Raw genomic sequence first — 23,317 nt, 5'->3', positions numbered from 1 at the left:
CTCTATCGCACAGCACCCCATGCCAGCACGCCCCATGCTAGGGAGAAGATGCTTTTTAAGCCCTCTTTAGGGGGTATTCCCCGTCTAGTAAATGCCAGCAGGCAGACCCACTCTTGACAGGATCCCAATGTCCCCACCAGCTTGCACCTGCCCTTTTTTTTTTTTTTTTTGAGACAGAGTCTTGCTCTGTCACGCAGGCTGGAGTATGGTGGTGTGATCTTGGCTCACTGCAATCTCTGCCTTCCGGCTTCAAGCATCTCATGCCTCAGCCTCCTGAATAGCTGGGGTTACAGGCACCTGCCACCACGCCCAGCTAATTTTTGTATTTTTAGTTGAGACGGGGTTTTCACCATGTTGGCCAGGCTGGTCTCGAACTCCCGATCTCAGGTGATCCACCCGCCTCAGCCTCCCAAAGTGCTGGGATGACAGGTGTGAGCCACCGTGCCTGGCCTCTTTTTTCTTATAGCAAAAATTAGTGCTGCCTTGTTTATAGAAAGTGACCGTCCAGGGACTGGGGGACAGGCCACAGCCACCCCGATGAGAGGAGCGGGCCTGCTCGCACCAACGCCAGCCTCCTGGGACCCAGGCCAACAAAAGGGCTGAGATGGGAAGAAAGGTTGGAGATGAAAGCCTCGCCAAAGACGCAGCGGCAATGAGTAGCTGGGCTGAAGGGCAGCGCCAGGGGCTGCCCAGACTGTGGACAAGGCTCGGCTGTGCGGCCCTCACTGGCACCGCGGCCATGAAGTCAGCTTCTCCTCAGAGCCCTGGAGGCAGGCCTGGCAGAGCAGAGGTGGTGTCCCCACCTTGGGCCCGGGACCCTGGGAAGGTGCTGGCCCAAATGTCTCAGGCCTTCTGCAGCCCATCCCCAGCAGTTCAGGCCAGAGGCTCTTCCTGCAGGTGGCGGTGGCCTGATGGGCTCAGCAGGCATGCCTGGAGCTGCTGCCCTGAGCTCTGCTAAGGGAGTCTGTTTCTTCTTCCCAAATTTTCCACACTCTCCCTGAGCTCTCAGATTTTGAGATATAGATATATACATATGTATGTATATGTTTCTTCACTTGGGGGCAGTTCCAAGGAACTGTTTGTTCCTGGACCTGTATAAAAGTCACTTTTGGGGGACACTCCCTCCAGCTGTCCCACTGCCAAGCTGGTGCACAGCCCTTCCCTTCCCTGTGCAGGCCTCCAGCCTACCCCTGCACTCTACAACTCTGGATTTTCAAGGTTCCCTCTGCTAGGAGGACACTGGGGGCAGATAGGGACAAGGGGCCAACACCTGGAGGCAAGCAGGCCAGCTCCCTGCCCCTCACACCAGCTCGGGCAGCATCTCTGCAAAGGCAGTTCCCACCCTACCTGGGGAGGCATGGGCATCCCCGGCCCCAGTCCAACCAGAAGGACTGTAGGTCTAGACCTGGCCACAGCAGAACAGAACCAGGGTTGGACAGGCCCTGGGGCCCTTTCCTTCTTTCAAACTAGGCCTCCCAGGAGCAGCTTGTCAGCCACATCCTTGGCAGTCCCGGGAGAGGCAGAAAAGTCTGAGGGCGGGGAGGAGAGCCCACAGAGGGTGGCACTGTGTATTGCCCCGGGGCCTAATGCCAGGGCCTGCTTCCAGGTAAGTCAGGTGGCTCCAGGCCCTGGGGCTGGACAGAATGGTCTGTGGCTGATGAGGAAGCGGGGGAAACTCTCCTGCCATTGGCCAAGTCACCAGGGCCCAAATCCAGGCAGCTGCCAATCCCACAGAATAAGAGATCTGTTCAGACCAGTTTTCTTAGGGAAAACTAAAAATCGAAGGAAATGTAACTCTACACCTCTCTGCTGCACCCAGAACCTAAGCAAGCCCCGAATACGGGGCTCCACCCCTCCCCACTCCACAGTGATGCTCCAGTACCTCAGGCCTCTGACCTCCAGAGAAACCACAGGGCGGCCCGAGACCAGCCTACCCGGCCCCTGTTCTCACGGCCCCTCTGAAGAGTATCTTTAAAAACAGATTTAATGTGTTAAAAAAAAAATAGAACCAAGCGGTGTGCTTCGCCACTGAGATGATTGTGCTGTGGCTCCGGGGCCACATAGCACCAGGGCTCGATAGCAGACAGGAGTGTCGGCCCTCGTCCAGTGCATGTGACTGGTGCAGGGGCGGAGGCCCAGCCCCACGGGGGCCAGAGCAGGAACACAGCCACCTGTTCCAACAGGCGCTGTGCCTTGTATGCCCCGCATATGTGCCTGCCCTGAGAGGAGCATGGGCCAGGCCTCTCTTCCGGCTGTGCCCCCAGGGTGCCAGTGAGGCAGGGCGACCTCTCACCAACAGAGCTCCTCCAAGCCATGCTGGATTTGGATTCCTGGAACCCCCTGTACCCATGGGGTGGGCCACCCCAGGGGGAGGGGAGGAGAGATGGGAGACTGTGTGTGTGTCCCCTCCCTCCAAGTGCAGCAGGAGAAAGGTCACTGGGCTGGCCTGGTCACACACCATCATAGGGGCCTGCTGGGGTATGCCCGATGCCCCCCAGCCTCCGGGCCATGCTGATGAGTGAGCGCAACTGCACCAGCCTCAGTGGCCCCACCTCTCTGGGGTCCTGGCTCTCCAGCCACCGCAGAGCTGTCTCTAGCCCCCGCACAGCCTCCCCGGCAGTCGGCACTGAGGCCCCTCCATACTCGGTGGCCTCCTCCTCCTCCTCTCCGCCCCCAATGGCAGAGGGCAGGCTGGCTGGGGCCGGAGGCGCTGCAGGGGGCAGGGCTGGGCCCACCTCCTCCCTGCAGCCCTCGGGCGGACCCCCATCATCGTCCAGGTGCAGCCACTCCGCAACCTCCTCGGGAGCCAGGCACTTGTAGGCCAGAGCCGCCAGGTGAGTGAGGTCGCTGAGCACCCTGCTGTGCTCGGCGGCTTCCTCGGCCTGGGCCGGCTGCCCAGCACTGTCCTCGCCGGGCCGGGGCTCGAAGGCGGCCCGCAGGCCCAGCAGCCAGCAGCGCTCAATGCTGCCCGCCTGCACCAGGTCCCAGGAGAGGCCAGCCAGGTAGAGCATGTCCTTGAGCATGAAGCTGCGCATGAAGTCCAGCGGGGAGCCGCTGGCGCAGGACACAGCCAGTCGCAGCAGCTCGCGCTTGTACAGCTGTTTGAAGGCGGCCACCACGCCCTGCTCCAGCGGTGCGGGGATATGTGCCCGGCTGCTGCCTTTGGATAGGAACAGCACCCGCACAGCGCCATCCGGTGTCTGCAGCTCCTCCGGGGGGCCGAGGGGCTCCGGCCTGCACCGCACGGGGGCATCCTCGCTGTCCTCCAGGGCGGGCATACTGGCAGCTGGGCTTGGGCAGGGCGGGTGGGCCACCAGCAGCACGGCCTTTTGCTGCAAGCAGCTTCGGCGCAGGTAGCGTTTGACGCCTGGGACAAATTCCTCAAAGAACCAGCCCCGCAGCAGCGGGCGGCTGAGCCAGGCGTCGGGGCTGTAGCGGTAGGAGGCCGGGAACTTGTCCTGGTTGTGGTGGCGCAGGCTGGGCGGGTCCGGCAGCCGCCCGATGACCAGCGGCTTCAGCTTGTGGCTGCCGGTCAGGTTGGCGGCCAGCAGCACCGTTACGCGGTCGCCCCGCCAGCGCCGGCCACAGCCCCCCGCCCCGGGGTCCCCTGCGCCCGGGGGCGCAGCCTGCTCCGGAAGCAGCTTCCAGTAGAGACCGGTGACGTTGGCGTTGTAGATCTGCTCGTCCCCGTAGCCGCCCTCGGCGGGAGGCGGCGGGGCCGGGGCGCGGTCCGGCAGGGGGCCGGCGCCGGAGGGCAGCGCGGGCTCTTCCTTGACGGGCGGGCCGGGCGCGGGGCCCGGGGCTGGGGGCCCGGCCTCGCCGTAGAAGCGCTGGCTGGAGATGCCATGGCGCTTCTGCCAGCGCCAGAACCAGCCGTGGCTGGCCTTGAAGGTGCACTCGGGCCCGTAGATCTGGCGCGCGAAGGCCTCGGCCTGCGCCTGGATGAGCGGGCCAGACAGCGGCACCCCGTGCTGGCGCAGCGCCAGGAACCAGGCGTACACGGCGCGGTCGATCTCCTCCTCGTTGGCCAGCCGCATCTTCTTGCGCTGAGTGCCCACCTCACCGCCCAGCTGCTCCAGGAACCAGCGCAGCTTGGGCTCGTCCTTGAGCCAGCCGCGCAGCGTCCCGCCCGGCACGCCGAAGTCGCGGCACACACTGGCCTGACGCTCGCCGCCCTTGACGCGCTCGATGGCCTGCAGCTTGTCCTTGATGGAGTAGGCCTTGCGGAAGGCCATCTTCACGGCCACGCGGGGCCGTGGCCCGGGCGCGGGGGGCGGCGGCCGTGCAGCGGGGACGGGGGCTGGGGCGGGCGCGGGGGGCCCGGGCAGGGGACAGCGGCCGCGGCGCGGTACCGGGCCGGCCGGGGGGCCCGCGGGGTACATGGCGGCGGCGGGGGGACCCGGGCCGCGGGTCGCGGGAGCCACACGCCCAGCCGCTCGGGGCGGGGCACTCGGGGGCGGGGCCGCGCGGGTCCCTCCCCTTTGTCCCGCAGCTTGGCGGGCGCACGCGCGCTCACCCAGCCCGGCCCGGCCCCGCCCCGCGCCTGCGCGCTGGCCGCCTCGTGCGTCACTCGCCGCTTGCCGGCTGCCGGACCCGCCCCCACCGGCGACACCACTGGCCGCGAAGCGCAGTGGGGGCGCGCGGGCTGCCGCCCGTTCTCAGCACTTGTGCAGACTCCTCCGGGGAAAAGCGGCCTCCGCGGTCATCTCCAACGGAATTCTGCCTTTGAAGTGTCGGGGCACGGCGCGTCGAGGGCCCTGGCGGCCAGGCGGAGCGTGTGCAGGGGTCGCGTCCCCCCCGGGCCTCCGGCCCGTGGCTCTTGGTAGAGCCCAGTGCTTCATTTCCCGTGCGCGACCCGGGCGGCCCTCCCTTTCATCAGTCTTCCCGCGTCCACCGATTCCTCCTCCTTGGTCGCCGCGTCCTTGGCTGGCGTGTGAGTACCGCGGCCCCCGCCGGAAGGAGTCGGGCGCGACAGAGACGCCCGAGGGGCCGGGAGGGCGGGCGGCCCGGGCTGCGCCAGAAGCTCGCGCCGTTAGGGACTGAGGCGCAAGTGCGCCAGCGCGGGCTTAGGGGCCGTGGGCCAAGTGCGGCTCTTGGGGCGAGCGCAGAGAGGCGGGGCGGCGGAGGCCACGTGGCCTGCCTGGAGGGCGTTCGCGGGCCGGGGGCGCCGGGAGCACTGGCTCACGGCGCATCCCGGTCGTGGAAGCCCCTCGGCCGGGCTGCTGGGGCCTAAGGCCTGTGTTTGCTGCCGTCTCCGCGGGAGACCAGACATCTGCCCCAGCTGTTCCTCTGGCCTCAGACCTTCGTACACCACGTGTTTGTTAAGCACCAGTTACTGCACGCATCAGCTGAGCACAGAGGGGATAGGCACGGACGCAGCACTCTTGGAACTTAGACGCTAGTGAGCACGGAAAGGAATAAGCCTGTACTGTGACTGGGTCAAAATTTCTGTGTCTTGATTTGGATAGGGTGGTCGGGCAGTCTCTGAAGGGGGCGGAGATGCTGTTGCTAAGAAGTAGTACTTTCAGAGGCTTTAAGTGGAAGGAAGAAGGCAAAGGGGGCGGAGTGGGTTGGGGACCTGATGAGACGTCAGGATTGGTTTCCAGAATGAAGGACCGCCTGGCAGCAAAAGAACTGTGTAGCTAAACTTGGGGTTGTCCCTGCCTGACAGGGCGGGTGCTTCTTAAGTTGACAGTGCCTGTGGCTCACCTCCCAGGGAGGCAGGCCAGGCCATCTCACCTGAGCAGCCTCCTTCTACAGCTCCGACCACCCCGTCATCTGGACCCTGTGAGTCTTAAGCAGCTGGCTCGCAGGCAGTTGGTTACTTCCGGAGCCCCTGTGTGTGCCCAGCCCTGTTCTGGGGGTGGGGGATGCAGCTGAGGTGCTGGGCAGGTGTGGAAGGAGCCTCCGGGCGTCCTCTGAGGAAGTAGACGCTCACCTTCACCTTCTCACCACATGCCTCAGGCCCAGCCAGGCTCCTAGACCTGCCTCTGTAGAGGCTTTCTGGGCGCAGTGCCAATCCTGTGAGACAGCAGCATCTCCCCTGGGCTGCTGCAGGGTTCACACGCAGTCAGTGCTGGCAGAGTAAGCGCCCAGCCGGCAGAGCCCCCGCTGCCTCCCGCCCCCTCTGGAGGACTAGGCCCTCTGGAGGACTAGGCCCTCTGGGCTTTGCTCCCGGGTTGCTGGGTGAGGGTGCAAGGTTTAGCACAGGTGGGCACACGTGCTTGATGATGGACAGAGTACCTGGGCTGTGCTGTGCACTGGCGTCAGCCTTCTGGGGGCTGAGGACAGGAAATGTGGCATTGAGGATTTGTGGGTCATCATCCTGTGCCAGTGTTTTAAGGTGACATCAGTGTGTTGGAAGCTGGTGGCAGTGAGTTATGCTAAGTGCTGGTGTAGGAGCCTGCCACAGGTCTCCAGCTCTCCCGCCTCGCTGACAGCCAAGGGTGCCGTGTGAGGTGTGGCGTGGGTATTGTCAGGGGTTCCAGAAAGCCTGTGCAGTGCTGGAGTCACCCAGGAGGCACAGGGGCTGTGCCGGGCAGGCAGGTCGGCCAGAGCCCCTCAAGCAGGGCTGGACATGGAGCTGACCTGCAGTGGCATTTAAGAAAAGACGCGGTTGGGGTGGGGCTCGGCCTGGGGCAGGGTGGGTTGGGTAGCTACAGTGAGTGCTCTGAGGTATGCAGGACAGGCTGGCGTTTCCCAGTAGGGCTGGAATATCCAGGAGTCAGACAGGAAAGTGGCTGAGTGGGAATGTGGAGCTGTGGAGTTTTTTCTCTTAAAAAGACCAAAGGCGGCCGGGCGCGGTGGCTCATGCTGGTGATCCCAGCACTTTGGGAGGCTGAGGCGGGCAGATCACGAGGTCAGGAGATCGAGACCATCCTGGCCAACATGGTGAAACCCCATCTCTACTAAAAATACAAAAATTAGGCCAGCCGCATGGCTCACGCCTGTAATCCCAGCACTGTGGGAGGCCAAGGCAGGCAGATCACCTGAGGTCAGGAGTTCGAGACCAGCCTGGCAAACATGGTGAAACCCCATCTCTACTAAAAATACAAAAAAAAATTAGCCAGGTGTGGTGGCAGATGCCTGTAACCCCAGCTACTTAGGAGGCTGAGGCAGGAGAATCGCTTGAACCCGGGAGGTGGAAGTTGCAGTGAGCTGAGATCGTACCACTGCACTCCAGCCTGGGTGACAGAGTGAAACTCCGTCTCAAAAATAACCCAAAAATTAGCTGGCCGTGGTTGCGCATGCCTGTAGTCCCAGCTACTTGGGAGGCTGAGGCGGGAGAATCGCTTGAACCGGGGAGTTGGAGGTTGCAGTGAGCCAAGATCGCGCCACTGCACTCCAGCCTGGTGACAGAGGGAGACTCTGTCTCAAAAAAAAAAAAAAGACCAAAGGCCTCACTCCAGGCAGGAAGTCCTGTGCGCTGCGCTGCTCTGCCGTGTGGTGGTTCTGCCTAAAGACCTGCTTCCTCAGGGGCTCCAGCCTCATTTTAAGGGCTAGTCATCGCGCCCTTTGGGCACTGAGGATACTGAAAGTTCTCTCAGGCAGTGCCAGTCCACAGTCTCAGGCCAGCCAGGTGGGCCGGAGAGGGGTGCTGCTGGGAGGGGTGGGCGTGCACAGGCTGAGCCGGTGGCTGACCCCATCCCCCGCCCACCTCCCTGACTTCTCCCTGTGGAGGGTGGACAATCCAGGAGCCTGTCTGTGTGTGCGACTGTGATGGGGTGGCATGGAGGGCAGGGCCTGGGAGCCAGCTCCTCCCAGAAAGCTTCCGTTTGCCCAGGTGTGTGGAGACCTCCAGGCTGTGCAGCACCTTGGTGGCCACAGCTCTCCAGGATGTCCTCACCTTCCTCAGGGCCCTGCCCTCCTGACCTGGAGTGTTCTGGGTAGGAGTCTTTGCCATGGCTGCTCCCAGGACAGGGACGGGAGGCTGTGAGGGCCATGCCGCTGCAGTGGGTCTTGCTGGGTGCCACCTGTGTCACAGGCCCCATTAGCTGGGTGGAGCCTTCCAAAGCCAGGACCCCACGGCACTCTCAAACTCTGGGCAGCTGCCAGAGGCTCAGGTGCTTGGCAGACACTGTCTGCCCCTCAGGGAAGAGCCTTGGTGGTAAGCCTGGCCTGCTTCCAAGGAGCAGAGTGGGGACACTTGGGCCATTTCCCCCTGGGGCCTGGCTCTGGCGTTTCCAAGACTGCTTCTCTGGCAGCCGGCTGTCTCCCTGTGTTCTCTTTAGAAAGCTCCTCCTGAGCTTGGATAAACTGCAGGAGCGAAGGGGCTGACCGTTTGTAGGGATGCAGTTGAAAAAGTCGTTGCGTCCTGCATGTGCCTGTCGTCGGCGAAGCGTTGAAGCTCAGACTCGATCTCTGTTAGGAGAGATGGTGCGCTTGGTCCGGCAGGTCCTCCTGTGCTTGGGAACGCGGGAAGCGGGGAAATGAGGAGGTGGGCTCGGATGTGTGGGGGGCTGTGCTGGCTGTCCTGGGAGGCTCTCTGCCCGCTGTTAGTGGCCAGCTCCCCAGGTGACGGGCCTGGCCTCTAGGTCTCCAGCATGACTCACTATGGTGTCTCCAGAGGGCTTCCTCTCTGCAGGGAAGCCCACCCAAGATCTCTCTTACTGGTCCCATGCGGCAGCTGCCTCCGTAGCATCCTTGTCTCCACCAGACCCCTGCAGGGTGCCCAGTTCCTCCCTGCAGGGTGCTCCCTGCTGCAGTGTGGGGTGTACAGAGGTGGGCAGGGCCCTGGAGCTCCCATTGGTGAAGGAAGTCGGATCCCAGCCAGGGCTCTCGGGTTGATCAGCAGTAGGAGGTGGCCCCTCCTGCCCAGTCCCACCCAGGACACGGGCTGGTGGCTGGGCTTTCAGCTGTGCCCAGCTGCCCTTCCCAGAGCTTGCAGGGTTTCTGAGGTGGCTCTTGTGAGATTAGGGGCAGGACACCTGGTGTCTCCAGCCAAGGAGTGAACGGGGTGAAGGCTCTGTCCTTGTGTGCACACTGTAGCAGAGTGAGTCTGGGAGGCCTTTGCGGCTTGTGCTGGGGCCCTTGGGTGCCAGCCCTGTGTTGACGGTGGCTCCTGCTGAGAGAGAGGCCCTGTACCAACGTGGGCCCTGGGCTGCCTCCCCCTTGAGGGTCCTTGTCATCTTCCGGGCCTCCTTCAGCAGACCGGACACAGGGGCAGTGCAGGGGAGGGGCTTGGGGGAGCTCTTGGCAGCTCCAGGGGATGCTTGTGGGCGTTGGCTTACCTTGTCTCAGGCTGCCTTTCTCAGGTGACGACAGGGTGGGTGGATTTGGGAAAGGTTGGCTCAGATAGTGGTCCCTGCTTGTCCCTCAGGGCCTGCCTAGGCTCCAGCTAACAGTAATCCCAAGAGCTCCCCTTTCAGGGGATAACGGAGTGACGCCGCCTCGAGCGTGTGGACTCAGCTGCCACCTGGGATTGTGGTGGTGGCGGGTCTGTCTGGCACTCAGCTTCTGTCTCCACCAATGTCACCTCCACACCACCTCGCCAAGCAGCTTCTGGAAAGGCCCCCGGCTGGCTCGGGCCGACCTGCTGCTGTGTCTGACCCGGTTAGTCTTTTTGGCTGCCTCTAACCTTGCTGCTTTTCCTTCATGCTGTCCTAGGAGGCCAAAGCAAAGTAAGTACTCGCCTGTCCTCGTGCCCCATTCCCCTTCATTTGACCGGGGAACCCCCAGCCATCACTGCACCCGAGGGAACCCAAGACCACCTGTACGTGGCCCAGTCTGCGCAGAGGGGCTGCAGTTTCCCATCTGTAAAGTGGAGGAATTGGGTTTTCTGGATGGGGCAGCAGCAGGTGGACACCCTGTGTGGCCGTGAGCAGGGTCCTGGCCTGGGCTGGCAGGTCAGCAGCTGACATGCGGCTCCCTGCGGGGAACTGGTGGCAGTGCCAGGTCTCGGCAGGAGCCTTGAAGTGGCTTCCCCTCCCTGAGCGGCAGCTTCTGCCCGGAGCCCCCAAGAACATAGTCTGAGGCCACTTTGGCCAGTAAAGTCTGGTAGGGCATTGACACTGGGGACCAGCTTAGTGGCACTGCCGATGGGACCTGCACGGCTCCATGGAAGCAGAGAGACTGGCGGGGGTACCACCGCACGATGTCACAATGCCCTGTCTCCTGGGCTCTTGCTCCCACCCCACCCCCAACCCACAACCCCTGCCTCTGCCCATCAGCCTGGCCTTGGTAAGTGCTGCCCCAGCCTGGGGAAGGAATGAGCAGGGGAGCCTAGGGAGCTTCTTCATGGGCCCTGTGGCCTCCTGGCCCTGGTTGCTCGTTGGTGCCATTAGAACTTGTTGCTGGGACTGAGAGATTCTGGCCACATACCCGCAAAGAACTCCATGTTCCACTTAGAGGCTTCAGAGTGCAGTGCGCGGGGCCTTCCCAAAAGTCCTCCCTGCCTGGGTGGAGCGCAGACAGCTCAGCACCGCACGGGGGCGTTGGAGCCAGCCTTGGTTTTGTTGGGTAAGGATGTTAGAAGAGGGGCGTAGACCCATAGCCGCTGGTGTGAAGGGTCTGCTCTTGACCGAAGGCTGCCTCCCTCTGGGTGCAGACCAGGCAGGTGGTCCCAGTCACAGCCACGTGCCCTGGGGCCACTGGGTCTGCCCTCAGGCTCCACTAGACACACCTGTGGAGGCAGCAGAATAGCAGCGGTGTCTGTGAGGGGCAGCTGCACAGCCCCCTCTTGAGGGTGCTCCTAGGTGTTGGTTAGGCCCAGGCGTTTCTGCTTTTGGGGAGCAGAGCCTCGAGTCGGGCATGGCTGGGGAGGAAGCTATCGCAGGCCGAGCGCGGGCTGGGGTGCTGACCTGCATCCCAAGAGCAGATTTGCCCCTGGCCTTCTGGGCCTGTCCTTTCTGTAACACCACACTGGACGCCTGGGAGCAGAGCGTGCCCCTGGCAGGATTCCCCATGGATGCTGGAGCACTGGGGCAGCAGGTGACTGAGGTCACCCACAGCTTGAGGGAACACCACATCCAGGGAGGAGGCTGAGGCTCCCAGGCCACGGTAGCAAGTGGGGAGTGGAGCCTCACAACCTGCCTCCCACCAAGATGGTCCCTCAACATCACACAGAACCAAAACCTTAGAGGGGGCCCGGATGTCCTGGGACTGTGAGATCCCCATGATTCCCCTTTAGCTTGGATGGACCCAAAGGTATGGACTCCAGCTGGGAGGTGGGGGCAGCTGATAGAGAGCCCTGAGCCGTCTCAGTGCTCCAGGCACTTGGCTCCTCCTTTCTACACACTGGTCACTAGCATCCTCCCTGGAGTCTCCTCCTGATGTGACCCTTCATGAGTGGGCACTCCACCCTCTGCCCGGCCACCCGGCCCCTCCCGGGGAGGACAGTCAGGCCCACAGAGAAGCTCCCTCTTTTTTTTCGCCCTGCTCTGTTGTCCAGGCTGGAGTGCAGTGGCGCCATCTCGGTTCACTGCAAGTTCCGCCTCCCAGCTTCACGCCATTCTCCTGCCTCAGCCTCCCGAGTAGCTGGGACTACAGGCGCCTGCCACCACGCCTGGCTAATTTTTTTATTTTTATTTTTAGTAGAGACAGGGTTTCAATGTGTTAGCCAGGATGGTCTCAGTCTCCAGACCCTGTGATCTGCCCGCCTCGGCCTCCCAAAGTGTTGGGATTGCAGGTGTGAGCCACCGCGCCTGGCCGAGGCTCCCTCTTTTGTAAGAACTTTGAGGGTGCTCTGGGTGTGGCAGTGGCGTGGCCAGGACAGCCACAGCTACAGAGACCGTTCTGTAGAATGGGAACACCAGCCACCACGGTGGGGTGGCCAGGCCTGGCCTGTGCAAAAATGCAGGGAAAGCTAGTTAGCCAGTTAAAGCTTATTTCAGATAAATGATGAAAAATTTTTAGTATAAGTATGTCTCAGATACTTCACGGGCCATACATTCACTAAAAAAGTTATGTGTTGTTCACGTATTGGGAGGCACTTGGCCTCCCAGAGTGCTGAGATTACAGGCATGAGCCACCGCGCCCGGCCCTGTTTTCTCTTTACAACAAAACATCCCCCACATGGGCTTGACTTTGACGTCCTTCAATGTCATCTCATGGAAGCCCCACTGGGGAGCATCCTCAGCCCCTGCCCCGGGAGGGCAGCCACGGGGAGGGCGGGCACGGGGCTGCGGCCACCCGCTGTGTTGCAACTCTGCCCTCTGCTTGCTTTTTATCGCTGTGTCCGGAAGATGAGGAGCGGGAAGGCCTCCTGCACCCTGGAGACCGTGTGGGAAGACAAGCACAAGTATGAGGAGGCCGAGCGGCGCTTCTACGAGCACGAGGCCACGCAGGCGGCCGCCTCCGCCCAGCAGCTGCCAGACGAGGGGCCAGCCGTGAATGGGCCTGGCCAGGACGACCCTGAGGACGCTGATGAGGCAGAGGCCCCTGACGGCGGCAGCAGGAGTGATCCCAGGAAGAGCCAGGACAGCAGGAAGCCCCTGCACAAAAAGAGGAAGTGCTCCCCCAAGAGCGGGCTCGGCCCCGCGGACCTGGCCTTCCTGGGCCTCTCGGCCGAATGCGTGTGGCTGGACAAGTCACTTTTCGACCAGGCAGAGAGCTCCTACCGCCAGAAGCTGGCAGATGTGGCTGCCCAGGCAGCCCGGCCTCCTGCCTTGGCCCCTTGGGGTCTCTGCACCCATGGAAACCAGGTGGCCTGCCACCATGTGACCTGGGGGATCTGGGTCAACAAGTCCTCCTTCGACCAGGCTGAGCGGGCCTTTGTGGAGTGGTCTCAGGCCCCGTTGCTGGCCCCCGAGGGCAGCCGCAGGCAGGGGACTCCCAACACAGGCCAGCAGGTGGCCGTCCCCGACCTGGCCCACCAGCCCAGCCCACCGGTCAATGGCCAGCCCCCGCTGGGCAGCCTGCAGGCACTGGTTCGGGAGGTGTGGCTGGAGAAGCCCCAGTATGATGCAGCCGAGAGGGGCTTCTACGAGGCCCTGTTTGACGGCCATCCCCCAGGGAAGGTGCGCCTGCAAGAGCGAGCCGGCCTGGCCGAGGGTGCCCGGCGGGGCCGCAAAGACCGGCGGGGCCGCAACATCTTAGGGAACAAGCGGGCCGGGCCGCGGCGGGCCAATGGGGAGGCCCTCTCTGCCTTGCCCTACTGTTACTTCCTGCAGAAGGATGCAGAGGCCCCCTGGCTCAGCAAGCCTGCCTACGACAGCGCCGAGTGCCGCCACCACGCTGCCGAGGCCCTGCGCATGGCCTGGTGCCTCGAAGCTGCCTCCCTGTCTCACCGACCTGGTCCTCGGTCTGGCCCGTCTGTGTCCAGCCTGAGACCCAAGTAGGAGAAACGTGCTGGGTGGGCACCCAGCCTGGGCTGTGGGCACAGGGACAGCCGTCCCAGGCTGGGGCTCCTCCAGCTTCCTCCCCTGCCCACCTAGGGTGGGGGCTCCCCGAGACCCGTGGGCCCAGCAGAGTTGAATGCAGGAGCAGGCTGAGTAAAGGTGGTGCTGCGCTTGTGGGTTCCAGGGACACTGCTTGGGGTTACAAAGTCCCGGGCTGTCTGGATGGGGGCAGGGAAGGGCTCAGCACAGGGCAGAATCTCTGCCTCGCCCAGGGTCCCTCTTTGGCTGGGAAGCTCCCCGAGTCCCCTGTGGCTGTCACATGCCAGGGCTGAGAAGACAAGGCTACTCATAGGGGTGGGAAGCATTGAAGCTGGTTTCTGGCCCTAGCGCTCCCTTGCGATGAGATGTGGGAGCCAATGTGTCCCTGCCTGCCCATCCTGTGCACCCCCAGCTTTCCTTGTCACCTGAAACCACCTCTGAGGGAAGATGGTGGCGTCTCAGATGCATGGGCATGTGGCTGGTCAGGTGGCCTCCATCCCAGGGTGCCCGGTCTGTGCGACCTCCCTCTGGGTGCTGGGGGCTTGCTCCAGGGTGCAGGCGCAACCCCAGCAGCGGTCTCTGGGGCCAGGCAGGTGGGTGGGCGATTGGACTTGGAAGGGAATACAGAAGGCATGGAAGTGGCGAGGCTGGCCTGTTGGCAATGGTGTCCTGGTGGTGGGGCGGGCTGAGTCAGGGAAGGACTCTGAAGGTCCCAAGCAGCTGCCTAGGCCCCCAAGGAAGTGGTTCCAACCTTGGACCCCCAGGGGTCTGGATTTGCCGGTTGACAAGATAACCTGAGGGCGGGACCCCATAGGGGAATGCTACCTGCTGCCCTTCCACCTGCCCTGGTGTTCACAATGGCCTGGTCCCTCCTTGCCAAGAGTGTCCTGGGTCAGGGACGCGGAGGAGGCTCACAGACTCCAGCCCTTTGTTACCGAGAGGACACTTGACAAGGTCCTGCGATGGTCTGGAGTCCACACACAGACTGGCGGCAGAGCAGGATGGGGACAGTTCTGTTGTACTTGGTTGGACAGTAGGAGGGTCTTGGCCAGTCCAGGGTGGGGGGCAGCAGACTCCATAAAGAACCAGAGGGTCTGGGCCCCGGCCACAGAGTCATCTGCCCAGCTCCTCTGCTGCTGGCCAGTGGGAGCAGCACGAGGTGGGGCTTTGTGCCAGTAAAACCACAGGCTGGATTTGCCTGCGGGCCATGGTCCCTGTCTAGGGCAGCAATTCTCAACCTTCTTGCTCTCAGGACCCCAAAGAGCTTTCATTGTATCTATTGATTTTTACCACATTAGCAATTAAAACTGAGAAATGGGCCGGGCACGGTGGCTCACGCCTGTAATCCCAGCACTTTGGGAGGCCGAGGCGGGTGATCACCTGAGGTCAGGAGTTCAAGACCAGCCTGGCCAACATGGTGAAACCTTGTCTACTAAAAATACAAAAAATTAGCCAGGCACAGTGGTGCGCACTGGTAGTCCCAGTTACTGGGGAGGCTGAGGCAGGAAAATTGCTTGAACCCAGGAGGCGGAGGTTGCGGTGAGCCAAGATCGCGCCGCTGATTCCAGCCTGCACAACAAGAGTGAGACTCCATCTCACCAAAAAAAAAAAAAACTCAGAAATGTTAAGTGTACTTATTTGTTGAAGAAGAAACTTGTTACATATTACTAACATCTTTTTTTTTTTTTTTAATGAGAAATACTTTTCCCATAACCAAAAAATACAGTGAGCAGAATGGCCTTACTTGAGGTTTTTGCAAATCTCTCGGGTGTCTGGCTTAGTGGGAGGCAGCTGGGCCCTCATACCTACCTCCACACTCCAGCTGTTTGACATAAACCCAGCTTCATGTGAGTGAAAGGGAAGGGCTTTGGGACCCCCAGAGGTTCTTGGACCACACTTTGAGAACTCCTCGTCTGGAAGACAGGCCTGGGGATGCCATGTGGGGTGAGGGCTTATGGGCTTGGTGTTGCTTTGTGGAGAACCGCTGGTGTCTGAAGCGGGTGTCAGCCCCACCGCACCCTGGTGCTTCTGGGCTGTTCTGGGCTGTTCTGATGAGGGTCTCTGTGGGGAAGGCTGAGGCCAGGGCTATCTCGGCCCCACTTCCCAGCCATGCTGACTTTGCCTCTTTCCCCTCCCAGCAGAAAAATGGCTACAAACTTCCTAGCACATGAGAAGATCTGGTTCGACAAGTTCAAATATGACGACGCAGAAAGGAGATTCTACGAGCAGATGAACGGGCCTGTGGCAGGTGCCTCCCGCCAGGTGAGAGCTGCACGTGGGGTGGCTAGGCGGCTCTGCTGCCCGACAGGAGTGGCCGGGGCACACAAGGCGGGTTCAGCCAGGCCAGGAGGGCAGAGGCACCCTGGCCCAGTGGCTCTGCTGTGGGAGCTGGGAGTGGGGTCTTGGGACAGGCGGCCTTGGCTGGGCCCCCGGGCTGGGTCTGCTCAGGGCCCTCCTGCCAGCGCCTGTGCACATGGTGTGGGGCCAGGCCTGGCACTCCTTCCCCCGCAGACATGGGCGCCTTTGCCTGTCGTCACGGCCTCGGGCACCTCCCGCTTTTCTGGCCCGCTGAGCTCTTGTTCTGTGCAGTACTTTCTTGCTGTCTGTATGTGAGGATTCATGGGGTTTTTTGGTTTGTTTTTTAATTAAATTCTTTTTTAATAATAAAAAAAAAAGACTGGTTCTTTCTGCACTGTCTGCAGGAGAACGGCGCCAGCGTGATCCTCCGTGACATTGCGAGAGCCAGAGAGAACATCCAGAAATCCCTGGCTGGAGTGAGTACCCGCGGCCCACGGACCCGCGGGCTCCTGCTCGGCCAAGTAGCACGTCTGATTTTTCCTGATGCTGCTGGTTGTTTTGGCTTCACAGCAGAGTCAGGGCAGAGTGCACAGCGCTGTGCTCCTTGGGACGTGTGGCTCTGTGGCCTCCAGGCCCGGACTGCCATGGACAGTGTTCTTATTCTCGCGTCCCTTCCGTGCTTACCTCGTCTGCCGGCTGGCGGTCACACTGGCCGCTCCTGCGGGGCCGGCTGGGAGCTGAGTGGTGCCATTCGCAGGGCGCGCCGTGGGCGCCTGCCATGAGAGCCTGTGCCTCCCTGCTTGCTCCCTGTGGCAGGACTGTGTCTGCCGGGCCTTCCTGCATTCCCTCAGATCTTGCCTCACTGGGGAGAGAGAAGTGGTGGTTCTGCAAGGCGCAAGGAGTTCAGAGCCTAGAGTTGGCACCGTCTTGAGCTGGAGACCCAGAAGGAGCCCTTTATCCCTGCTTGGCCTCCAGGCCCCGGGCCAAGATCAGGAGTTGGAGGCAGTAGCTGCGGCCTGACAGGCTGGCTGGGGAAGGGGTGTCCTCCGGGCGGTGGCAGCCCTGGTGTTCCCGAGGAGTTGGGACTGCGTTCTCCCCGGGACGGGGTGCTGTCCTGGCCCCAAGAACGGCGTCAGTGTTTCTGTGGCTGCTGCTATGGCTTTCCACAGCTTCACGCTGGAAACAGTACATCTGTATCATGCCGGGTTTCCAGGCCAGAAATCTGAAATGTGTCTCACGAGGCTGTCCCCCGTGTCAGCAAGGTTGCCGTCCTTCCGAAGGTTCAGGAGGAGTCTGTTCCTTTGCCTCTTCCAGATTCCGGTGGATGCCCACGTTGCTTGTTTCGAGGTGCCCAGCAGGCAGCCTCATCCCCGCCCCGCCTCCACTTCCATCTCACGCCTCTCTCCGAGCCTCCTGCCTCCGTCACTTACATGGTTCTTGTGCTTGCTTTGGGCCCACCAGGATCCCAGGTCCAGGATGTTCCCTACCTCAAGATCCTGAATTTAATTGTATTTGCCGATTCTTCTTTTTGCCATGTAAGGTAGTGGATTTGCAGGCTCTGGGGGTTGGGACGTGGGCGTCGGAGATTCTCATTGTCTCATTTGTAAGGTGCATTGCTCCCCACCAACATCTGCAGAAGCCTGGGTCCCCCACAATGTCCCTCCAAAGTCCAGAATCCCATCCAGTCAGGCATGGGGGACTGCGTGGTCCATCCTGAGGCAAAATTCCTCTCCATCTGTGGACCAGTGAAACTGGAAAACAAGTTATCTGCTCCCAAAATACAATTGTGGGACAGGCATTCCCTTTCAAAATGGGAAAAAGAAGAAGGAAACGGCATCACTAGTCCCAGGCAGTTTCACAGTCCAGCCTGGCGGGTCACGTGAGGTTTGAAGGGAGCGCTCCTGTGTGGCCCATCGTCCCCCGCCCCCGCTGTCATTTTTTAAAATCCGTATTCCTACTAACAGCATGTTCGTGGCAGTTTAGGCTTAGTAGGTTGTTCTAGAAGATGATGTGTTTTCTCTGCCCTGCTCTCACCTCCTCTGAGTCTTCACCGAGGGGCTTAGCATCTGAATTCTGCCAACAGGGTGCTCAAGACAGGCTAGGGTTTTTCTTTTGGCGGGGGTGGGTGGGTTGTGGACAGTCTTGCTGTCGCCCAGGCTGGAGTACAGTGGCATGATCCTGACTCACTGCAACCTCCACCTCTGGGGTTCAAGCGATTCTTCTGTGTCAGCCTTCCAAGTAGCTGAGACTACAGGTGCCTGTCACCAAGCCCAGCTGATTTTTTTTTTTTTTTTTTTGTAGAGGCGGGGTTTGGCCATGTTGGCCAGGCTGGTCTTGAACTCCTGACCTTATGATCCGCCCACCTCGGCCTCTCAAAGTGCTGGGATTACAGGTGTGAGCCACCGTGCCTGGCCGTCTAGGGTTTTTCTGTCACACTCCTCAAAATTCTTCCCGCCTCACCACTGCCCAACTCCAAAGCCATCTCCACATTGTTAGGCATTCCAGCAGCACCCCACTTCCTGGGCCAAGATCTGTGTTGGTTTCCACTTGTTGCTGTAACGTTGCCACACTTCCGAGGCTTAAAACAGCACAAGTTCCTCATCTTACAGTTCTGGAGGCCAGAAGTCTGAGATCATCTTATGGGGGCAAAATCAAGGCTGTGGTCCTTCTGGTGTCTCTGGGGGGAGAATCCGCTTCCTTGTCTCTTCTGGCTGCTGGAAGCTGCTCACAGTTCTTGGCCCAAGGCTCCTAGGCAGCTGTCTCTCACTCAGCCTCCCTCTCCCCTCCCTCGCTCCTGCTGCCTAGTGTGGGCCCTTGTGATGACAGTGGGCCCACCTGGGTGATCCAGCATCCTCTCTCCTTCTTGAGATCCACTTAACTTAATCTTATCCCATCTGCAGAATTCCTTTTGCCATGGGAGGCCATATTTACAAGCTCTGCGGACTTGTATGTGGGTATCTTTGCAGGGGCCCTTATTCTGTCTGCCACAGCCAGCTAGGGGTGTGCTGGCTCCCGGGCCATAAGCTGGGCATCCCTGGGTGGGGGGCCCAGGAAGCGCTGCCATTCCTGTCTGCCAGGTGGGGTGCTCCTTTGTGCCTTGCGTTCTGAGGGCTTGCACCCCTGGCTTGCCCAGGCATCTGACCAAGTCCAGGCTAGGCAGACATGAGATTAAGGGAGCACAGATTTTTGCACCCAAGTCAGGCCTGTTGCGCTCCAGTGCCCAGAAGGCAGCGGTCGAGGGCTTGGCCCTGGGGCTGCAGGAACTCTTCAGCCCTGGCTGTGTGGGGTCAACCCTAAGGTCATGGTCTCTGGGACAGGCAGGTGGTCACACTGTTAGGGCTTAGGGACTGGTTTGCTGCCATAACAAAGGTCCATAGACTGGGTGACTTAAACCACATGTATTTTCTCACAGCTCTGGAGGCTGGAGGTCCATGATGGAGGTGGCAGCAGGGCTGGTTTCTCCTGAGGCCTCTCTCAGCATGTAGACGGTCTTCTCCGTGTCTTCACACGGTCATCCCTCTGAGTGTGTGTGTGTCCTGATGTCTTCTTATTGGACACCAGTCAGATTGGATTAGCCCCCTGCCCCTCAGTGACAGTTATCTCTGTAAAGGCCCTGTCTCCAAATAAGGTCACATTCTAAGATACTGGAGGATAAGACTCCAGCATGTGGATTTGGAAGGACATTATTCAGCCCATGGCAGGGGCCCAGTCTCATCTTGGATTTGGGGTGGGAGTGCTCAGCAGACACTGGGGTTTCAGAACTGCAGGGTTTCTGGGAACGTGGTGCTGGCACAGGGTTACAGGCATGGGTCTGGCTCTGAAGTGTTTGCCTTTGGCATCCCCCAAGTCCCTGAGGGGCTCTCTGAGGCCCGCTGTGACCGCACTGGGTGACCTGAGCCTGCCCCGTTGAAGCTGTGCTCAGGGACTCTGATGCCTGGCATCCCTAGTCCCCCCCTGAGTCAGCATCAAAGGAGGGGGCTCTCCCTGTGGCCTGAGCGCTGTGGGCTCTGGCCTAGTGGCCCGCAGAGCCAGGCAGTGGTGAAATGGCCCCCACTGCTCATCAGGCAGCCCAGGGCCAGTGCTGACTTAGTGCTTCCTCCAGAGGGGACCTTTTCCCTGTCCTTGGGCCTGCTGTGTGGGATGCATGAGGCCTCAGGTGCCCTGGCCCTGCCACTCACAGATTCTGGCCTCCTCAGGACCCAGCCCCACTCCCTCAGGAGGTCTGCTGTGATTCTCCCCGCCCCCTGACGCCCCAAAGCCTGGCCCTCCTGTGCTCCAGCTTCTGCCCCAGAGCTTGTCAAGAGTTTCTGCTGGTGCCTCCTGCACCCCCACCACCATTCATGCGCCTCTGCCAGTCTGGCCTTTCCCTGTCCATTTCTTTCTGGCCTTGCTGCCAGGTGGGCCTCCTGGGCCAGTCTTGGCTCGGCCTTGCCCATGATCTGCGGGGTTTAGCTCCCACCCTCTCCAGATACATAAACAAGCATTCCCCACAGCATGGTCCCAAGGACGGTGACAGGAAGGCCCCAGGGATGGGGCTGCACGTTGGGCAAAGGCCTGAGTATGTCCGCAGCTGCTGCAAGGAGCAGCTTTGCCTGCCCAGCTACTCCAGGCCCCTCCCCACAGAGAGGGAGCCCCGGGGAGCTGCCGAGATGGGGTTGGCTGAGAGCTCCATGCAGCCAGGTACACCCTGCCCTTAGAGTCATCCTGTGGGTGGGCAGGCTAAATGGCCCATGCGTGCAGGTAGATGCCTAAGGACTGGCTAGTGTTAAGGGCCAGGAGGCTGGGAGCCTGTCTGGGCCCCGAGGCATCAATCAGTCTCAGCTATGGCAAAGTACGAGGTGGGCTTGGGGCCCTGGATCACCTAGAAACTGGCCTGCTGAGTGAGATGGCAGGCGTGAGGCCCAGGGAGACAAAGCTTTGGGTGGCTGCTGCCCACACGGGTGGGCTCCTTCCTTCTTCCCCCACTGGGCCCTCAGCTGCTCCCGCCTCCCATTTCCAGTGCTACCTGGTCCCCTGAGGCCTGTCCCAGGTTGTCCCTAGGACTGTGAGTCCTTCACCACTTCCCACCCAGCCTCTGAGCCTGGCTGCTCAGCAGGATCCCGCTGGGCAGCAGCAGCCATGGCCCAGCTCCCCACAGCCTCCGTCTTTGGGGCACCAAGAGCCTCCTGTCCTGGACTTTGCCTGGCTGAGAATTTCACTGTGGTCTGTGGTGGTCGCCACCTCTGAGATCATAAGTTTGAGCTGGGCATAAGCAGGGGGCACCTCCTGCTCTCCCGAGCTGTAGTTTTCCTTCCGTGAGTTCCCACAGTCCTGAGCATGGCAGGGGGACCCAGTGGAGGTGACTGGAGCCTCTGAGGGGACCCTAGAAGCAGGCTGGGCACTGAGCCCTCCCCTCCTCCTGCCTTGCAGAGCTCAGGCCCCGGGGCCTCCAGCGGCCCCAGCGGAGACCACAGCGAGCTCGTCGTCCGGATCGCCAGTCTGGAAGTGGAGAACCAGAGCCTGCGTGGCGGTGAGGCCCCGGGCCAGTGGGTTGGGGCTGTCCCTGGCCTCTGCCATCTAACCGTGCTCCCCTTGCCCCCTAGTGGTACAGGAGCTGCAGCAGGCCATCTCCAAGCTGGAGGCCCGGCTGAATGTGCTGGAGAAGAGCTCGCCTGGCCACCGGGCCACGACCCCGCAGACCCAGGTGAATGCTCTCCCCACGCCTGACACTGCAGGGGACCACGTGGCCCTGCTGGCTTCCACGTCTCCCTGTGGGCTGGCCCCAGCAGCAGTGATGAGCTGGCAGTCAGGATACTGGAGTCTTCAGGTCCCCAGGAAGGTTTACAGTTAGGCCTGCGCTAATCCCCTGGGCAGGTGAAGGCAGTTTTTGTCTTTCCTGGGGCCTGGCATGTACACAGCTGGGGTACACAGGGGCTGCCCTTCCTGCGCTCAAGGGAGGGAGGAGGGCCAGGAGGTGGCCAGGCAGCTCTGGGCCTTGGTTGGAGCGTCTCAGCCATGCCTCCTATCCCTTCCGCTGTGGCAGCATGTCTCTCCCATGCGCCAAGTGGAGCCCCCAGCCAAGAAGCCAGCCACACCAGCAGAGGATGACGAGGATGATGACATTGACCTGTTTGGCAGCGACAATGAGGAGGAGGACAAAGAGGCGGCACAGCTGCGGGAGGAGCGGCTACGGCAGTACGCGGAGAAGAAGGCCAAGAAGCCTGCACTAGTGGCCAAGTCCTCCATCCTGCTGGATGTCAAGCCTGTGAGTGGGCGGGGTGGGGCTTCAGGGGGCCAGGCACTGCCCTGGTGCCCGCCTAGCTGGCTCAGCCTGTGACCCTCCCCCTCCCCCTCCCCTCTGGGTCCTGGGGAAGACTTTAAAGCCAAGTTTAGAAGTCTTGGGACAGGAAGGTGTGAATTTAGATTGTTTTCTGTGGGCCCTTTAAGGAAACAGAATTGTGGACACACAGTGGTTGAGGGTAGGGTGCATGCAGGTACTTCCTGGGTATTCTGAGGGTGGCTGACCCCAGCTTTTCCTCCCCTTTCCCCACAGTGGGACGATGAGACGGACATGGCCCAGCTGGAGGCCTGTGTGCGCTCTATCCAGCTGGACGGGCTGGTCTGGGGGGCTTCCAAGCTGGTGCCCGTGGGTTATGGTATCCGGAAGCTACAGATTCAGTGTGTGGTGGAGGACGACAAGGTGGGGACAGACTTGCTGGAGGAGGAGATCACCAAGTTTGAGGAGCACGTGAGTGAGCTGGCCGGGGAGAGGAGGGGAGAGGAGACTGGGGACCCTGGCCCATGCCAGGGAGCGAGTCCCAGAGTGAACCCCACCTCAGAGGAGGCTCCTGGCTCCAAGTGGGCTGTAGGGGAATGGCCCTGACCATCACCCTCCGCCTTTCCTCAGGTGCAGAGTGTCGATATCGCAGCTTTCAACAAGATCTGAAGCCTGAGTGTGTGTATGTGCGCGCGTGTGCGCGTGCGTGAGGCCCTGCCACGATTAAAGACTGAGACCGGCACTCTGGCTCCATCCTGGTCATTTCCTGCTCGTACCTGGCCTGTCTCCCTCCCTGTCTCAGCCCCATCTCTGCCCTGCTGCTCCCACACAGTCATCTTGGCTGCTGCCACCCTCTGTGGCCATGTCACCTTGGCCCCAGCAGACCTCCGCCTGTCTCTCCATCTCCTGGCCACTCCCTCCCAAAGCTCCGGCCCTCCCTCTTCTCCTTTCCATTGGAAAAGCAAGTCCAGTTCAGGGGGTTTAAAAAGCCAGAAACAGAAACTGTTAGCTCACTATCTGGAGAGGCCACCACCCCACCACTCTGCCTCCTGTTGGCACTGTCCCCATGGGAGCAAGCGTGCAAGCCTGGAACTGTCCAGGAAAGAGGTCCCAGTGGCACCTGGCCCTGCTGCCATGCCCTTTGTCAGTGTCCCGGCCCTCCCCTCACCTCATTCATTTCTGGAATCCCTGTCCCCTTGCTCCAGGGATTGTGCCCCTCCCATGATGTTCTGGGGTGGCCAGGGCGTGGCTGCCTGGGCTCTGTGGAGCTGTGCCTCAGCATCCTGACAGCCGTATGTGGTCAGCATATGTGGCCACGCTCCCTCCCCTGGACCACGCGTGTCTGCATTGGGGTGAAAGAGGATAGGGTGTAATTACTTGATTACTTCTGGTCAGACTGTGTCCTCGGGGCCCCAAGCCACAAGGGGAATGGATTCTTCCTGGGTAG

At 61.2% G+C, this 23,317-nt stretch overlaps 2 protein-coding genes across 19 annotated transcripts; one reads left to right on the top strand and one right to left on the bottom strand.

Moving 5' to 3' along the window:
* Positions 1-1,966: 1,966 nt before the first annotated feature.
* TIGD5 (tigger transposable element derived 5) lies at positions 1,967-4,539 on the bottom strand. The gene has a single exon (XM_054497434.2). It carries the CDS (start codon positions 4,380-4,382, stop codon positions 2,451-2,453), a length of 1,932 nt encoding a protein of 643 aa, XP_054353409.1. The 5' UTR covers positions 4,383-4,539; the 3' UTR covers positions 1,967-2,450.
* A 254-nt stretch (positions 4,540-4,793) lies between these two features.
* On the top strand, positions 4,794-22,612 carry EEF1D (eukaryotic translation elongation factor 1 delta). 18 transcript variants are annotated; one of them, XM_063669180.1, is made up of 9 exons: positions 4,816-4,933; positions 12,183-13,273; positions 15,458-15,578; positions 16,019-16,090; positions 21,024-21,123; positions 21,197-21,297; positions 21,637-21,858; positions 22,147-22,341; positions 22,501-22,612. In XM_063669180.1, the coding sequence occupies exons 2-9, from the start codon at positions 12,183-12,185 to the stop codon at positions 22,537-22,539; spliced, it is 1,941 nt and encodes a 646-aa protein (XP_063525250.1). In that variant the 5' UTR covers positions 4,816-4,933; the 3' UTR covers positions 22,540-22,612. The 18 variants fall into 18 exon arrangements, with proteins under 18 accessions (XP_054353405.1, XP_054353407.1, XP_054353406.1 ...); XM_063669179.1 differs by having other exon boundaries at positions 15,455-15,578; XM_054497427.2 differs by lacking the exon at positions 4,816-4,933 and adding an exon at positions 7,763-10,458.
* The last annotated feature ends 705 nt before the right edge of the window (positions 22,613-23,317 follow it).

This window comes from Pongo pygmaeus, chromosome 7 (assembly GCF_028885625.2).
Source record: "Pongo pygmaeus isolate AG05252 chromosome 7, NHGRI_mPonPyg2-v2.0_pri, whole genome shotgun sequence".
NCBI lineage: Eukaryota > Metazoa > Chordata > Mammalia > Primates > Hominidae > Pongo > Pongo pygmaeus.
The sequence above is the reverse complement of the archived record's forward strand: the minus strand, read 5'-3'. Positions and strand labels throughout refer to the sequence as shown.

Excerpts from the sequence above, each read along its gene's own strand:
- TIGD5 (XM_054497434.2), bottom strand. The coding sequence starts at position 4,382 with ATGTACCCCGCGGGCCCCCCGGCCGGCCCGGTACCGCGCCGCGGCCGC.
- EEF1D (XM_054497422.2), top strand. The coding sequence starts at position 10,057 with ATGGAAGCAGAGAGACTGGCGGGGGTACCACCGCACGATGTCACAATG. Across the intron at positions 13,274-15,454 it reads GTGTCCAGCCTGAGACCCAA|CAGAAAAATGGCTACAAACT; the intron begins GTAGGAGAAACG and ends TTCCCCTCCCAG. Across the intron at positions 21,124-21,196 it reads GAACCAGAGCCTGCGTGGCG|TGGTACAGGAGCTGCAGCAG; the intron begins GTGAGGCCCCGG and ends CTTGCCCCCTAG.